This window comes from Danio aesculapii, chromosome 8 (assembly GCF_903798145.1).
Source record: "Danio aesculapii chromosome 8, fDanAes4.1, whole genome shotgun sequence".
NCBI classification, from domain to species: domain Eukaryota; kingdom Metazoa; phylum Chordata; class Actinopteri; order Cypriniformes; family Danionidae; genus Danio; species Danio aesculapii.
This window is the reverse complement of record NC_079442.1, coordinates 35,331,657-35,350,000: the sequence shown is the minus strand read 5'-3', so window position 1 is coordinate 35,350,000 and position 18,344 is coordinate 35,331,657. Positions and strand designations below refer to the sequence as shown.

The following is an 18,344-nucleotide window of genomic DNA, read 5'->3' as shown; positions in this document are numbered from 1 at the left end:
GAAATCACTGCATTGAATTGTCTGAAATAATCTAAATAATTTGCTTTTTCCCTTTGGACAGATGATCAATCCCCAGTGAAAACACAAGAGGGCGCTCATTGCACAACTTCAAGGTTAATTGTAATCTGATCTATTACATTAATCTTGAAATTATCGTCACATTTGGGCCTAATAAATATCATCTATAAAACTATAACTTTTTATAACAAAACAAAATTTTTTTTTTCGACAGGAGCCAATATAACAATGATAGATAATGGCTTTTTGTGTTTCTGTATAACCCCCAGAAAAGTTGTATTCGCATTATGTCTATATTTCCACATCCTAAATATTCAACAATATGAGCTTTTTATTATTATTGTTTTATAATGAACTCAGCGACTTCTAGGCATCATCACGTGACTCACCATGGCAACACTGGCTGTCATCAGTTCCTCGCGAGGGAGGAAAGGGAGAAAGGTGTTGAGTATTCAGAACCGGGCGGACAGATGCGCATATACTTTTAATATCCTCCGGATTCAAGAAACCTCTCACATTAACGTACGGTTGCCTGATACATATCGAATATCTCTGAGCACCGACAAAATGAATCATCTGAATCCAAGGTAAGTACCTAAGCTAGACTAAGCTAGTGTAAAATGCTCTCTAAGTTAACTACAGTCCAGTCGTAAACTTCCAGTTGAATTAACATACCAAGCGAGATGGGTTACTTTGAGCTTTATTATTGTGGCTTTTTAACACTGTATGACTAAAAGCTTGTATTGTTCATAACCAATATTGTATTGTTCATAAAAGCCAATATTGTTCATAACCAAAGTTAGTGTCTGTTGTTTATTTGTTGAACATAGCTAACGTTAGCTCTCAAAAGCTATTAAATATATGTCTGAAGTGATAATTAAGACTATATTAATAGGGAAAGTTTACTCCAAAATGTAAATTTACCAATTATTTACTTTCCCTCAATTGGTTCCAGTCTTTTAAACGTTTCCTCATTCCTTTGAATACAAAAGAAGATACTTTAAAGAAAGCTGAAAACCTGTAACCATTGACTTGCATAGGAAAAACAAATGCTATTGAAGCCAATGGTTACAGTTTTTCAGCTTTCTTTAAAATATCTTCTTTTGTTATTTGTAATTAAAGTTGTCATTTTTGGGTGAACTATCCCTTCGAGTGTATTTAGATATCCCAGTCTTGCACTACTGGTGCTTTACTTTATAAATAATTTTAAAAAGAGACATGAATTCAATGTTGGAGGCCAGAGGTTAAGTGTGCTGTCAATCCAAACTCAATTCCAATAGAAACCAGACACCGGTAACGGTATCTCCTTGGCCGGAGGATTAGTGTTCAGGTTGTGTTGTCTTCTTTACAAATGCTCAGGGAAATCAAATCTGTATCGGAAAAAGCCAGGCAGACAAACAGTCGAGCATTTCCAAGACTACACTTGACACAGATGTAGAGTGTTCACCTCAAGCTGAAATCCCTGGCACTGGTGGCCTTGAGGATCACTGAATCATTCCATCAGCCCGGTCAAACACGTCTCAACTCAACTCAACCATGATTTCTGGGATGAGAATTACAAATGTGCCAATTATCAGACCCCAATTAACAGATAATGTAGATTTTAATTTGAAATGAGCTACTTTATTTACTCACTCTCAAGTGGTTTCAAGCCATTATGAGTTTCTTTATTCTGTTAAACACTAAAGAAGATACTTTGAAGAAAGTTGAAAACCTGTAACCATTGACTTCCATATAGTAGGAAAAACAAATACTATGTAAGCCGATAGTTACTGGTTTACATCATTTTTTCAATATCTTGTGTTCAAAACTCATAAAGGTTTGAAACAAGTAAAGGGTGAGTAAATGACGGCTGAATTTCCATTTTGGGACGAACTATCCCTTTAATAATGTCTGTCTACAGTCTTCTTTCAGCTTACAACAGCTTAACGGACAAACATCTGAGTGCATACTTCAACAATGCCAGAATACGAAGACATCTTCAGAAAGTCGGGCTGGTAAGATGATGTTGTGCTTAGAATTTTAATCACAATATTTACAAACTAACTTTCATGTTATAAGTTACGTAAGGTAATTAGCATTCCCATAACGATCGTGTTGGATAACCTGTTAAAAGATGAAAAGGAACGACTGTTTATGTTATACAACATCAGATGCATCAGCCATTAAATGCAGGTGCATGTGCTTCAGATCAGTCGGAGCGGACGGATTGTTCCCGATAAGGAGTACAAGCACAAGGTGATCCGGCGAGCGCATCAGAGACATGTGAGAGAGTGTCTGGCTCAAGCCATCTTTCACAAGGTGCTAGACATGGAGGTGAGAGCTTTATACAGTCCACAAGTTCTTTATTAGAAGCTCTGTTAGACTGCTAGGCTGTTGTGGAGTATGAAACGCTAAACGTGCTGATGCTCACATTGAAAGAGTTTTGTTTTATTAAAGACATTGCTTATATACATTTAGTACTCTCATTTTTTAATTCACAAATGTTAGAATATAAGATATAACTTAACATTATATTTAGTATATTATACTTAAGATATAAAACTAAATATTTATTTATGATGTTCATTCATTTATTTTCCTTCGGTTTAGTCCCTTTATTAATCAGGGGTCGCCACAGCGGAATGAACCCCCTACTTATCCAGCATATCTTTTACACAGCGGCTGCTGGGAAACATCCAGTTGCTGGGAAACATCCACACAAACTGTTTCACACACATACACTACGGCCAATTTAGTTTATTCAATTCACCTATAGCGCATGTCTTTGGACTGTGCATGGGGGAAACCGGAGCAACCGAAGGAAACCCACGCCAACATGGAGAGAACTTGCAAACTCCACACAGAAATGCCAAATGACCCAGCCAGGCAGGATGATTCAAAAAGAATACCACAACTTTTGTGTTGATGTCACTCGAGTGTCTGGAGGGTGTCATATTGAACATCTATGAACCTAATGAACTTAAATATCTATGAACTAAAATACAGATTTTCAAAGTTGTGGTATTCTTTTTGAATCACCCTGTATAAACAGTTGAAGGGAAGATTATTAGCCCTCCTGTGAAATCTGTATTTTTTTTTCTTAAAAAGTGATTTTTGATATATACAAGGCTTTTTAAAACACATTTTAAAGATAATAGTTTTAATAACTAATTTCTAATGACTAGTGACTAGTTTCTGCACCATGATAACATAAAATTTTACTAGTTATTTTGCAAGATATTAGTAGTAGTAAGCTTAACTAGGTTAATTGCGTTAACTAGGCACATTGGGATAATGAAGCTACTTATGGGACAGCAGCTAAATGAAAAAAAATATATATATATAAATAAATAAATATATATATATATATATATATATATATATATATATATATATATATATATATTTCAAAAGGGAGTTAATAATATTGACTTTAACAATATTTTAAACAATTATTTTATTCCAGCCAAACTAAAAGAAATAAGACTTTCTCAAGAAAAAAAATATTTCTCTAGAATTGATAGATTTATTACATATTTTTTGCAATAAATGTAATAAGTGACAATATAGTTGTGTTTGATTAAAACATGTTTTTGTTTATTTCGTAAACTATGGATGGCATTTATATATTTACTGGGCTCAGCATATATGAATAAACCCCTTAAAAATCTATCTTTTAAATGAATATATTTTACAGGATGCCATACAATATTATATATGTTCATATACAGTACATTAGATTAGCTTATCTAACAAAATAACTTACCATAACAGTCCAAAAATCAGTACACTCAAATTAATATGTTAGGGAAAAATATTGCATATAAATTTTAAAAAAGAGGAAAAATCAAGCATCAAATTTAGTTGAAATTGTGTCGTTTGTAATTTTTTTTTACAATATTTAGTTTGAATTTAAATGTATTATTTTTCTATTTCTAAAGATGTTCGGTGACCAAAATCTTATTTTAATAAACATAACTGTTTAATAAATCTTTTTTGTTCAAATGTACTGAAATATATTGTCTACTTTATATTCATTAAGTGCTGTATATCACTTTCATACATACAGTTAAAGTCAGAATTATTAGCCCCCCTTTGATTTTTGATTTTTTTTTTCTTTTTTAAATATTTCCCAAATTATGTTTAACAGAGCAAGGAAATTTTCACAGTATGTCCTTTAATAATTTTTCTTCTAGAGAAAATCTTATTTGTTTTATTTGGGCTAGAATAAAAGTAAAAAAAAAAAAACATTTTAAGGTCAATATTATTAGCCCCTTTAAGCCATATATTTTTTCGATAGTCTACAGAACAAAGCATCATTATACAATAACTTAATTAACCCCCCTGACCTGCCTAGTTAACCTAGTTAAGCCTTTAAATGTCACTTTAAGCTGTATATGAGTGTCTTGAAAAACATCTAGTAAAATATTATGTACTGTCATCATGGCAAAGATAAAATAAATCAGTTATTAGAAATAAGTTATTAAATCTATTATGTTTAGAAATGTGTTGAAAAAAAATCTTCTCTCCGTTTAACAGAAATTGGGGGGAAAAATAAACTAATATTTCTAACTTCAACTGTATATCATTTATATATATGTACTGTAAATCACTTTCCCCTTTGTTCAGCGTCTTCACCAAAATGAGATCAAGAGAAGACTTGAGGAATTTGCACGGAGGGAACGAATCCACAAACTAAAGGTTTGCCATTTGAACGAAACCCCTTTTAGACTGAAATCGATGACATAATAATAAAGTACATTTTGTGATTCAGCTTTTTGCATTTTATGTTAGGCAGACCGCTCCAAGAGATATGAAGATGAGCCAGTGCTAATGCTGTCACCTCGACCACCGACAGGGCCAAAGACCTCGCACGCACGACACTCTGGGCCGGAGGGAGAGCATTCGGAGTCAACCGAATCTGTGAGTTTGAGTTAGTGAGACTTGCCACACATTTAGCAGAAATTGCTTACAAAGTCTACACTACAGTGTCTACACTGTAAAAAAAATGCTGGGTTCCACGCAATTCCTTCATGTTGTTCCAACACAATTTGATTAAGTTGTCCTAATTGTTTTTACAAATTTAAGTGGATTGAACCTAAAACAGTTAAGTTATCCCAAAAACACCTCAAGAATTGTGTTGATTCAACACATTAAATAAGTAGTTTGAACAAGCAGCAAAATAAATTGTTTGAGTCTATAATGGTGTATGTCAAATGACTTATGAATTTGATATTTACTTAAGTTTACTCTATGTTGCTAAATCATACAGTAGATGCAGGTCATTTCTTTGTTATCGTGTTAAACAGAAGGTGATATGAAGTGCTGTGTTTGTTCTTCTCATGGATGTTTGTATGTTGGCGTGTGGTGTCTGGAGAGTTTCTGCTCCAGCAGATTGATGACACATGAGCTTTATTGTTTGCTCTCGTTTCTCTAGATACGTCTCTGCAAACCAATATATTAAGATTTCAGATATACTAGGTAATAGACTAGTCAAAGTAATTTTTTTATTTAAAGTATTATCTTTTTTGTGTGAAGGAATTGTTTAATTTATTATTTAAAGGGTACCACCAATAATAATGTGTCAGTTTATTTAAACACATACAAGTAGTTTTGTTTTTTAAATTCTCTTATATTTAAAGCAAATCGATTTTTTTGTGAAGGATTTTTTTAATTGATTTATTTAATTTATTGGGCACCACTAATAATAATGTGTCAGTATATGTAAATACGTGTTAAAGTATATTTAACTTATTGTTTATACTCCTGTAGCCGAGTTCCTCCAGGCCCAACACGGCTCCAGGGAAGATGCAGAGGCCTGTTCGACTCAAGCCACTTAGCAGTGCCACGGCCTCCGTGAAGAGAAGCTCCCCGAGACACAGACCCAGAGAACGGGACTCCTCTAATGACACCGATCAGCCCGTCAGTTATACGGTGACACCCTTCTGACATCCCAATACTTACACTCTCACTCATCATGTGTCACTTACTAAAATAAAATAAAAAGGAGAATATGCAAATAAAAAATTCTGGGATTAATATTATGTAAACATCAAATATTTCGCATAAAATTATTCCAAGACCAAATACTCAAAGCTTCCCTGTGTTTTCAACATTTTTCAAGTATTTTTTCAAATTAAATTAATTAATATTTTTCTTGATATTTACTTTTAATTCATACTGATGAATTCTGTAGTAATTTATAGTAAATCAATTTAAAATGTACCACTTTTTTAACCATACTATAGTAAAGTACTTGAGTTAATCTGTTGTAGTAATTCTGTGGAGGTAATACCATAACTATAGTATTATAATCAAAGCTTTTTTCTACAACTATACACAAATTCACCACAATTTACTGTAGTAAAAGCGTAAGCAGTGCTACAGTATTTGTTACAGTTTTCCAGTTCACTATACTTAATACTACATTATGATGTATCAAACACACAGTGCATCCGGAAAGTATTCATAGCGTTTTCATTCATTCACTTTTTCCGCATTTTTTCATGTTACAGCCTTATTCTAAAATGGATTAAATTAATTTATTTCCTCAAAACTCTAAACACAAAATGACAATATGAAAAAAGATTTTTAGAAATTGTTGCAAATTTCTTTAAAATAAAAAAGCTGAATAATCACATGTACAGAAGTATTCACAGCCTTTGGTCAATACGTTGTTGATGCACCATTGGCAGCAATTACAGCCTCAAGTCTTTTTGAATATGATGCCACAAGCTTGGCACACCTGTCTTTGGGAATTTTTGCCCGTTTCTCTTTGCAGTACCTCTCAAACTCTATCAGGTTGGATGGGAAATGACGGTGTACAGCCATTTTCAAATCTCTCCAGAGATGTTCAATAGGATTTAGATCTGGGCTCTGGCTGGGCCACTCAAGGACATTCACAGAGTTGTTGTGAAGCCACTTCATTGATATTTTGGCGGTGTGCTTTGGGTCATTGTCCTGCTGGAAGATGAACCGTCACCCCAGTCTGAGGTCAAGAGCACTCTGAAGCAGGTTTATATTCAGGATGTCTCTGTACACTGCTACATTCATCTTTCCCTCTATCCTGGCTAGTCTTCTAGTTCCTGCTGCTGAAAAACATCCCCGCAGCATGATGCTGCCACCACCATGCTTCACTGTAGGGATGGTATTAGCCTGGTGATGAGCGGTGCCTGGTTTTCTCCAAACGTAATGCCTGGCATTCACTCCAAAGAGTTCAATTTTAGTCTCATCAGACGAGAAAATTTAGTTTCTTATGGTCTGAGAGTCCTTCAGATGCCTTTTGGAAAATTCCAGCCGGGGAGTGGCTTCTGTCTGGCCACTCTACCATACAGGCCTGATTGGTGGATTGCTGCACAGATGGTTGTCTTTCTGTAAGGTTCTCCTTTCTCCAAAGAAGAATACTGGAGCTCACACAGAGTGACCATCAGGTTATTGATCATCTCCCTGACTAAGGCCCTTCACCCCTGATCACTCAGCTTATACGGCCGGCCAGCTCTAGGAAGAGTCCTGGTGGTTCCAAACATCTTCCACTTACGGATGATGGCGGCCACTGTGCTCATTGGAACTTTCAGAGCAGCAGAAATTTTTCTGTAACCTTCCCCAGCCTTGTGCCTCGAGACAATCCTGTCTTGGAGGTCTACAGACAATTCCTTTGTCTTCATGCTTAGTTTGTGCTTTGACATGCACTCTCAACTCTGGGACCTTATAGAGACAGGTGTATGCCTTTTCAAATCATGTCCAATCAACTGAATTTACCACAGGTGAACTCCAATTAAGCTGCTGAAACATCTCAAGAATGATCAGTGGAAACAGAATGTACCTGAGCTCGATTTAGAGCTTCACGGCAAAGGCTGTGAATCCTTATGTACATGTGATTTTTCAGCTTTTTTATTTTTGATACATTTGCAACAATTAAAAAATTTTTTTTTCACATTGTCATTATGGGGTATTGTGTGTAGAATTTTGAGGAAATAAATTAATTTAATCCACTTTGGAATAAGGCTGTAACAAAAAAAAATGTGGGAAAAGTGAAGCGCTATGAATACTTTCCGTATGCACTGTGTGTTGTAAATAATATAATATACTATATACAATATATTACACTTTACTATAGGATGGTTTAAAAACACTATAGCAGGGGTGCCCTAACTCAGTCCTAGAGGGCTGATGTCCTGTTCCAACCCCAATTAGACACACCTGAACCAGCTAATTAAGCTTTCTCTGGCCATACTAGAAGCTTCCAGGCAGGTGTGTTGAAGAAAGTTGGAGTTAAACTGCACAGGATACCGGCCCTCCAGGACCAAGTTTGGGCACCCCTGCACTACAGTATTTACTATAAATTACTATAGTATTTTTTCATGTGAGAACAATAATATATTGTACATTTAACGCTCCGGCTTAATTTATAGCTGGACAGAGATGCTGTGAGACATTTGACCGCGATGGACTTCACAAGTACTATCTCGCCCTACCGTCTTCCTGTCATTAACAACTATGTGACCCCTGTGCCGCCCCTCACCAAGAAGAAAGAGAGAGGACCAAGAGCAAACGGCACAGTGAGGGGTCGAAAGTTAAGACCCACTACAGCACCAACAGCTGTTACAGAGGTTAGTTTGTTGCTTCTTACTAACTAATGGTTGACATACTCATTCAAATAAATCTTAAAGGGGCAGTTCACCAAATAATTAATCCTTACTATCAAGTAGTTCAAAAGTTTTACGAGTTTTTCTGATCAACACAAAATAAGTTATTTTGAAGAATGTTGAAAACTGTTATTGACATCCATTGTAGGAAAAAAATACAATGAAAGTCAATGACTACAGGTTTTCAACATTCTTCAGAATATCTTCTTTTGTGTTCAACAAAAGAAACTCAAACGTTTTTTTTTAGGTGAAATATTCATGTAACTCATGTTTTATTCTGCGATTTTTCTGTTTGTAGCCATCTTCTCTTCAGAGGACATCAGCTCAGAGTAAAGTGTTAGTGAGCATGATGTATTTTGGGAAGGGTGTCCACCTGTCCCATGATCTGATGGACCTCAGAGATGAAGTAAAGGTCTTCCAGCAGCACTGTGGAGGAGAAAACCTCTGCGTCTACAAAGGGAATCTAACAGAGGGAGGTCAGTGAGCCTCTCTACACCTGCGCTTTGTAATTGATATCTTAAGCTTAGCATGAATTGAGTTACGCTATTGATCTGTCGAGTGGTTGTTACTTTGACAGTGGCGCATTTATTACAATAAATTATATTCTCTTTGATGAGAGACACGGTAGTCTAATTAAAATGAACTTTTTTGTTGTTGTTTACTCTTGTAGAAGTGTTCCAATTTGTGTCTAGACGACACCAAGGGTTTCCATTCAGTCTTACGTTTTTCCTCAATGGTTTGCAAGTGGATCGGCTCAGCTCTTGCTGCGAGTTCAAACACAGGAAAGGCTCTCGGCTCGGAGGCAGACATGGACACTTTGGATTTTGTGGTGTGGAAGGAGCATCACCTTGCTACAAGTAATGATAACACATGTCTAAAATGATACTTGTAGAAGGTTTGAAGATACTTTTAAAACTAGAAATTGTTTGTGAAGGAATAACAATATAATTCCTTAGTAAATAAATGTATTCCAGTGTATTATTTCATTGATATGAATTAGTTTTATTTACATAGTTTAGTTTTTAGTTTATTTATTTATAAATCACAATAAAAAACAGTTGGTGACTATTGTGCTGTACAAACCTAAAAACAAATGATCAAGAAATAGAGATATAAAACAACATATAATACATCCAACACACCACACAGCATCAACAATAAATAACAAGACACCAGATAGTTACAAAAGGATCAGTTTTCTCCCAATTTAAAAGCTCTTTCTAGGAGGTGTAGTTTAGGTTTACCCTTAAACAAGGATTCATTGAAAATTGTTCTAATGGATATAGGTAACCCGTTCCACATTTTAGGACCTACTACTGAGAAAGCTCGATCTCTTTTTTTTTCAATTTGGATCTGGGAACAACTAGTATTTTCTGGTTAGATGACCTCAATCATCTGTCAGATATTTTAACAGTGACACGATTAGACAGATAAGTCGGAGCCAGGCCATTTAAAACCTTAAAAACATACATTAAAATTTTAAACTCCATTCTAAAGCAAATCTGCAACCAGTTAAGGGAGCACAGGATAGGGGTAATGTGGCTAAACTTGTGAGTTCCTGTAAGAAGCCTAGCTGCTGCATTTTGAACCACTTTAAGACAATTCACATACAGTTAAGGGCAAAATTATTAGCCCTCCTTTTTAGTAATTTAGGATATTTTAGTACATCTGTATCTGTATTTAGCTAATAAATTGGGGTTGGGTGCCAGGGGCAGAAAACCCCACTACAGTTACTCAAAATGATTTCATTAATAACAAAAATAAGTTTCAACAAATGTATTATTTAATCAAGTAAACCAAAATCAAATGTTCATTCAGTCAAATCAATATATTAGTATAGAGGAAACAACAACAACAAAACAAGCCAAGCAAGCTTTAACTTCAACACATTTTAATTCAACTCATAAACCAAACCAACTTTAAGTTCCAGGCACAAAACCTGTTAATACCCTTTACAATACAATCAACGGGTGATGAAATATAAAATAAATTTCCATAAAGATGTAAATCACTTCAGAATATGCAAAACCAATATTAATCAAATTTACACACAAATTATAATAATATTTCTAGGCCAAATCATCACACAAAAAACTTTAAATAACAATAACAAATTTAAACAAATTTAGACAACTCAATCTTACAATTTTAACATAGTAGATTTTTCATTTGTGCACGCTGAAGTAACTGTGTAATCAATGTACTTTGAAATCTCTCTTCAGTTCGGATATGTTAAAGTACATTTTTTATTTGTCCACGCTGAAACAGTATTTCCGAAAATATTTTTTCTTCTGGAGAAAGTCTTATTTATTTCATTTTGTATAAAACAAGATTTTAAGGTCAATAATATTATTCTACAGAACAAACCACATGACAATGGGTATACAATAATTTGCCTAATTACCCTAACTTGCCTAGTTAACCTAATTAACCTAGTAAAGTCTTTAAATGTCACCTGAATCTGAATACTAGTATCTTGAAAAATATCTAGTAAAATATTATGTAATGTCATCATGGCAAAGATAAAATAAATCAGTTATTAGAAATGAGTTATTAAAACTATTATGTGTAGAAATGTGTTGAATTTTTTTTTCTCCATTTAACAGAACTTAAAAATATCTTGTGTGTGTATATATATATATATATATATATATATATATATATATATATATATATATATATATATATATATATATATATATATATATATATATATATATATATATATATATATATATAAACTATAAAATAATTTAAATTTAACAGGAGAGCTAATAATTCAGACTTAAACTCTATATGTTTTGAAAAATACAATTTTAAACCCGCTTAAAGGGATAGTTACTCCAAAAATTATAATCTGTCATCACTTTGACTACCATAGTATTTATTTTAGACAAAATTGTCTTTGATCACGTCTACAAGCCTAAATGCAATACGTTGTCAAACTTTGATTGGATGATTATATAATCACGTAAACAAGTAAATGAACAAGTGTACCAAAAAGTGTACCAAAAAAATGTCGACACTACCTGTTTGTCATTATTGGCTTTGGCCATTGAAAACCCCACACTAGTCCATCACTAATCAAGATGCGTAATGTTTTTGTATGATAATTCTTCAGGTGTATTATTGCCATGGGCTTGGACAAAAAACCCACCCCTCCTCAAAAAAGAGTGAAAGAGGAGCAGCCCACCTCCAAATCTCCTGATGCTAAAGAGACCACAGATGAGGACATAGAGACTCAGTCTAACGCAGAGCCTGAGACGCATCAGGAAATGGAAACAGAGATAAACGGAGAAACGGAAGGAAAGAAAAAGACCAAAGGTACAGTTAACTACAAATGCAGGTCAAAAAACATTCTTAAAGGGGTGGTCCAGAGAGTGTATTTTTAAGGCTTGATTGTGTTTATAAGATGCAAAGCATAGTGTGCTTATGCTACATTTGTAGAAAATCACATAATTGTTTCATATATCTTACTTTGATTATATACAGCTACTCGGCTAACATGAAAACGACCGTCATATTTGATTCTTAGTACCTCTGAGAGGCCCGCCCTCAAAAGGCTCTGATTGGTCCGCTAACATAATGTGTTGTGATAAGTGGATCAGCTCTATGGCCCCAGGAAGCGTCTTTGCTATAACATTACAGTACATCTGGACATTAAAATTGTTGACACACATAAATATCTGGGGGTCGTTATTGACAATATGCTGACATTTCAACCTAACACCCAGGCTATCTATAAAAAAAGTCCAACAAAGACTGTTTCAGGTTTGTACCTTTATTATGACACTGTTTTATAAACAATTTATTGAATCTGTTTTATCTTTCTGCATTGTAGCTTGGTACAGTAATCTGAGTATGTCAAATAAGAACAGGTTGAGTAGCCTGGTGAAGGTGGCAGGCAAGATCATCGGTTTTTTACCAAACTGGTCCAATGGTAATTTACCATACTTGTGTTTTAAAGAGAGCTCAGGGTATCCTATGCACCCCGGATCACCCGTTGCACTCTGTTTCAGCTGTTGCCATCAGGACGTCCTTTTAGAGTTCCTATTTGCAGGACAAATAGAACTAGAAATGTTGTGTGGTAATATTTTGTTAATGTGTACATGGAAATTCGCCTGTGTTACGGCACCTTGCTGCAATTTTAGTTTCCCTAAACTGGAGTCTGATCTGGCCACGCCCCTTCGCTGCGTGGGGTGTATGCTCATAACCTGAAGGGTTTATGACATCATTAACCCTGATGTATTTTTGTAGTCCCCAAACTTTGTTCGCTGTAGGCTTTGCTAAGCTAACTCTGTAAAAGCATGTCTCCCTTTGCATTGAACTATGAGCATATTACATTCAGAGAAGTTGTTTATGTTCACACATCTACATTACACATCAACTAAAGTTTTAAATATGATATCGTAGTGGACCACCCCTTTAAGCATCACCTATTGTTCATACAATTACACATTTCTGCAGTGTATGATTTTAAACAATATTGCATTTTTAAATGAAATGCTTGGATCCCATTTATTCTGTCCTCTCATACAGAGTATGAGGAAGACTTTGAGGCTGATGATGAAGGGCCTGTTGAAGATGGTGATGAGGTGGAGGAAAAGCCAGTTTCTGCTGCCAGTGAGGGAGAACAAGAAACTGAGACCAGGGATGAAAATGACGGAGATGAAGAGAAAAGCATCTCGGACAGTGATGACGACAACAGTATGTTTAGTTTGTTTTACTACATGGTTGTGTTTTACACCGTGTCTGACAACATCTAATATGAATCACTTGTCTTCAGCAAGCATTTATTTGTGTTTAAAAGACATCTAATAAACAGTCAAACAAAGACGTCCTGGCTAAAACAAGGCTACATTTGGGATGCAAGTGAAAACCTTATAGACTAGTCATCAAAAAGGCTTTTCATAACCCAGGGTTATACTGTAGTTCATTCTAAACAGCACTTTTAACCCTAGGTAAAGACACGCTTCAGACAAGTTAGCATTGCATTTGTGGTGTTAACCCTGTATTGCGGTGTTAGGTTTGTTCAGTGTGAAACAGAGTTTGTTTGTTTGTTGCTGCTGGACACTTGGCAACAGACAGCCAATCAGAAATTGAGCAGCGAGACTCATGTCATGTCAGTAACAGGAAACATGAATCATGTAAACAGCAGCCAGTGAAAGAAAAGAAAGTAATATAGAAAACATTACTTTAAATAATATTAACTAATGCAGTATAACTTTAGAACTTATTGCAATAAAAAGAGTCACATTTATAGCACAGTGGAGTTCAATGCTGAATAAACTGGTCAAGCAGAATCGACCTTTGACTTGAGCTGCTCACCAAAGATAATCTGATAAATTTACACCATTTAATTGAAACATTTACTTTCAGTTAGCTTTTAACAATAAAACAAACAAGGGTTCCATTAAATTAGAATTGACAATCTCGAAACCATCCCCATCATTCTCCCTCTCTTCCCAGTTATGATGGCAGGCCAAATCAAAGGTTGACTACAGGCCCTAGTTTGGGCATCTCTGCCCTAAGAAAACAAGAATGAATGACTACAAATGTGAAGTCTGTTTAATCCGTCTCTTTGATGACTAGTCTAATTTTGGACTATTGTTTGATGTCTTACAGTTTCTATCTTTAGCCTTGTTTTACCCAAGACATCGATGTTTGGACATCTATTAGGCCCCGTTTACACTGCCAGTTAAACATGACCCAATTTTTTTTGCTCATATGTGACACAGATCAGATCTGTTCTATCACCGTATAAACACAAAAAAAATGCATGCATTCAGATATTCAGAGAACGGTTTCAGGCCTCCTTCATATGTGAAAATAAATCAGATATGTGACAATGTGTCTATCGTGTAAGCAGGCAGATCGGATTTATTGAGGCATTCTGTTTTGTACGTCATTAAACTTGTGACATTGTGGTACTTCTCACCGTTTTAGTCGTAGCAGGAAGAGCGTGTGTGGAGACACTGATGTGGTAAACAACAACAGAGGAAACATGGAGGGGGAAAGTCGTCAGTGGTCGACGGCAGACGTTACCTGCCCTGTGGGGAGATGAGTCAGTGGAGAACACTATATAGTAGAAACCATAGGCGCAAGCTGCGATGACGGCCCTTTTCCTCCGCCTCTGTTTCAAAATCATTTTAAAGTTGGGCGAACTTTGCATATATCAGAGCTAAAAGCAAAACAATTTCTTCCATGGTGGCTAGTGTGACGCATATGCTAGAACCCACCTTTATGTATGCACGACATCGTAAATTGTATGGCAAGTGTACACACTTGAATCAGATATGGGTCACAATTAAAAGAACGTGTAAATGGACTGGCAAAAAAGTCTGATGTAGGCAACAAATTGGAATTGGGCATCAAGACCTGACAGTATAAATGGGCCTTGTAAATCTTTTAATCGCAAAATACTTTGGTTGGTCCTGAAGCATTTACCACATATGCTGAGTTCACACCAAATGCAGAATTATACTTTTTACTGAGTAAATTACACACAAAGTCAATGTAGATACATAAATAGAGGCAAATTATCCCCACGCTATGCAAATGACACAGAACGCACTGCGTAAATGCACAGAATTAACCTCAATCACATCTATCGCAAGTTCAAATAATTGAACTCAAGCTAAAAATTGGTTTGAGGGGAAAAGAATGAACCCAGCATTACAGATTATTATCTTCTATTCACTCAGAAGACAAAAGATCATCATCTGTCTCATCTGGTCGAACGTCCAGCTTGTCCAGCAGTGACAATGACAACAGTGAAAGAGAAATGTTGGAGGACACCAAAGAAGCCATCGATGCTGATGTTCCAGATGATGTCACGCAGGACACGGAAGACCTCACCACTGCTGAAACCAAACCAGAGGAAACAGAGGCCACAGAGTCCAGCGACGTTACACTGCCTCAAGCTGAAGCAGAGGACTCTGGGACACAGGATAGTCCCGAGGACGGCTTGGAGAAGAGCGACCTGGAAATGTCAGAAGACACTGACAAGCAAGAGGCAACTGAAGGTGAGCAATTTGGGGAGGATGCCAAAGCTGAAGATAAGCCACAAGAAAATGAGCCGGAAAGAGGTGAGTACCTGCATGAAAACTAGTGCTGTGTGCCTGTCACGACTGGAGCGTTTGTGGTCTTTCATGCTGGCTTTTTCAACATCAGAACTGAAGAGTCTCCTTATTTTTGTCCTTTTCACATATAAAATGATTTGATTGCTTCAAGAGAATCATTGTGTTTAGTGACTTCGTACAGCGCTTTTAATTAAAGCTGAAGTGTGTCATTTAATGTTAATATTCATTTCTCTTTGCCAGAGTAATAAGCAGAAACACTTATAATTCAGACAATTGTTGTTGGCTGCTGGTCACTGTGGTGCTTTCAAAAGATGACAGTCAGTAAATCAATTTCAAAACAATTGTTTCGCATATTTTGATAGTGACAGTGCCTAAACTAATTTGCCTATAATATTACAAGCAAAATAATATCAGTAACATTGTTAGTCTGATATGGAAATGTTTTACATGAGAAGAAGGTAGTTTAGATGATTATATGACTTATTGCAAATACAAGAACACACTAAATACTCCAGTTCTGATTATGCTAAAAGCCGAATATTACACACTTATCTGTGTAATTGACAAGGGTGGATTTGTTTGGTGGCTATTTGTTGATGTTGTGTTTGCTACTGTTTCTGGCACCATTTTTTATTGCATGCTATATGTGTTGCCATCAGAAGTGTTGTGTAATTCACTTTTAAAAAGTAATTCTTTTCAAATTACTAATGACATCATTAAAATGGTATTTAAATTACTTTAACTTCTTGGTGTGAAAAGTAACTCAGTTAATTAATAAGTAATTTAATTACTTGAATAAATACCAAAAATCTATATAAATGTCATTGCGTAGATAATAGAAATCAAACTTAATATAAAAACAATTGAAAAATTAGAGAAATTGTTTTGTTTAAAAAAAAAACGCTTTAAATTGAAACACTATATTTGACAACACACAAAACATTTCAAATAATGACACCATATTTCATAAATACTCTGTATTAACATAATATTTTTAAACATTTTGTTTTTGTTTCTTAAGAATACAAAATTGTCTTGATAAATGTAATTTCCTTTACTTCTCTGAATTGATTTATATAGAACTGTTGAATTTATGTAGAATATTTAAGGCAAGTACATTAAAAGTAACTAATTAAATGACCTACAAATGAAAAGTAATTTCTTGCTTTTTCAGCAAAAAAGTATTTTAATTACAGTACCTAGTTACTTTGTACCTATATACACCCAAGACTGGCCATCAACACACTGATCAGTCTCAATTAACTTTAACAGTCCATTAAGAAGGCTTACATTTGTCTTTAAGTTACTTGTTACAGTGCTCCACATAATTAAATACACCCCATTTTGAAAATGAATATTTTTATCCATTTCTCAGTGAATATAGGCAATGTATTTTGGTGCGTTTAAACAAAACAGATTTATTAAACAGATATATTTATTAAAAGAATATTTTAATCATCCAACATATTTAGAAATTGAAAGTTAATACAATTAAATTCAAGCAAAATATTGAAAAAAAATTACTACATTTTTACATTTTTTTGCATCTCTTGATTGTTCCTCTTTTTAAAATTTATATTTAATATTTTTCTATAACACATAAATTTGGGTGTACTAGGTTTTAGACCGTTATAGTGAGTTATTTTGTTAGCTCCAGATTTGGCTTCAGTACTGACTAATATTGTACAGCTTCCTATCAAAACTTTGAATTTAAAAGATAGATTTGTGAGGGGTGTACTTATATATGCTGAGCACTATATATTTCAAAATATGACAAGCGGTCACTGTAAAAACATCAGCATATATACAAAATACGATGCATTATATGTGGGCTATTGTGAATTTGATGGGTTAATGGCTGGGTATACAGAGCAGTGTTTTTTTTTGTCATTTTAATTAGTTTTTTGTTAAAAATGTGCATCTAGCTCTTTTTATACGTTTTCTGTTAAGCATGTTCGAATGAAATGGTTGGCTAAATTGATATTCAAAAAAAGTCTTGTGTAAAATGCATGTGCCATCCCATCAGAGGAATCTGACTTGTGTCCTGCATGAAAGCATTGTTTCCTGCATGCTGTGTTCTCAATCAAAGTGTGTGCTGTCCTGGTAATAAAACTTTACACATTTACACAATTGTGTAGTGCTGCATTTTATTTAAAATCTAATTATATCACTCATTTGGTTAATCCACCTCCAATTTAACATTTTTCCATGGATGTCCTATGTCTGTTTCACTCCCTGTGACAATAAATAGCCAAGTCAATGCAGGAGAAGTTGGCTGAGGCCATTTTGAAGGAATCTCAGTGTAGTTCAGAACCAGAGTTTAGTGATACAAGCACAGAGGAAGACGAAGGAGCTTCAGTGAAGACCCAACAGGATGGCCAAGGTAAACAAGTTAATAGATAATATTAAGATCAATGACAATTTACTTCTCTTTCAGTGGAGATTCTTGAGTAGAGATAAATGTTTTTACTTCAGTTTTGTAGTGCTCAGACCAAACACTGAGAGTTTTGTCTTTGTACAATGCCTCGTTTCTACTGAGTGGTACGGTTCGGTACACTACAGTATGGTAGGCATCTTTTTCCATTTCCACTGCCTCACCCTACCAAAATAACTATCC

General features: G+C 35.0%; 1 protein-coding gene across 1 annotated transcript in view; it reads left to right on the top strand.

The window, feature by feature from the left end:
• The first annotated feature begins 585 nt into the window (after positions 1 to 585).
• The window catches only part of erich3 (glutamate-rich 3), a 22,931-nt gene continuing 5,172 nt past the window's right edge, over positions 586 to 18,344 (top strand). The window contains exons 1-13 of the mRNA XM_056463199.1: positions 586 to 605; positions 1,922 to 2,015; positions 2,209 to 2,334; positions 4,630 to 4,701; positions 4,795 to 4,923; positions 5,773 to 5,934; positions 8,412 to 8,609; positions 8,944 to 9,121; positions 9,316 to 9,502; positions 11,767 to 11,969; positions 13,185 to 13,361; positions 15,350 to 15,733; positions 17,979 to 18,110. Coding sequence (XP_056319174.1) covers positions 586 to 605; positions 1,922 to 2,015; positions 2,209 to 2,334; positions 4,630 to 4,701; positions 4,795 to 4,923; positions 5,773 to 5,934; positions 8,412 to 8,609; positions 8,944 to 9,121; positions 9,316 to 9,502; positions 11,767 to 11,969; positions 13,185 to 13,361; positions 15,350 to 15,733; positions 17,979 to 18,110 — 2,062 coding nt within the window. The remainder of the gene's footprint in view (positions 606 to 1,921; positions 2,016 to 2,208; positions 2,335 to 4,629; positions 4,702 to 4,794; positions 4,924 to 5,772; positions 5,935 to 8,411; positions 8,610 to 8,943; positions 9,122 to 9,315; positions 9,503 to 11,766; positions 11,970 to 13,184; positions 13,362 to 15,349; positions 15,734 to 17,978; positions 18,111 to 18,344) is intronic.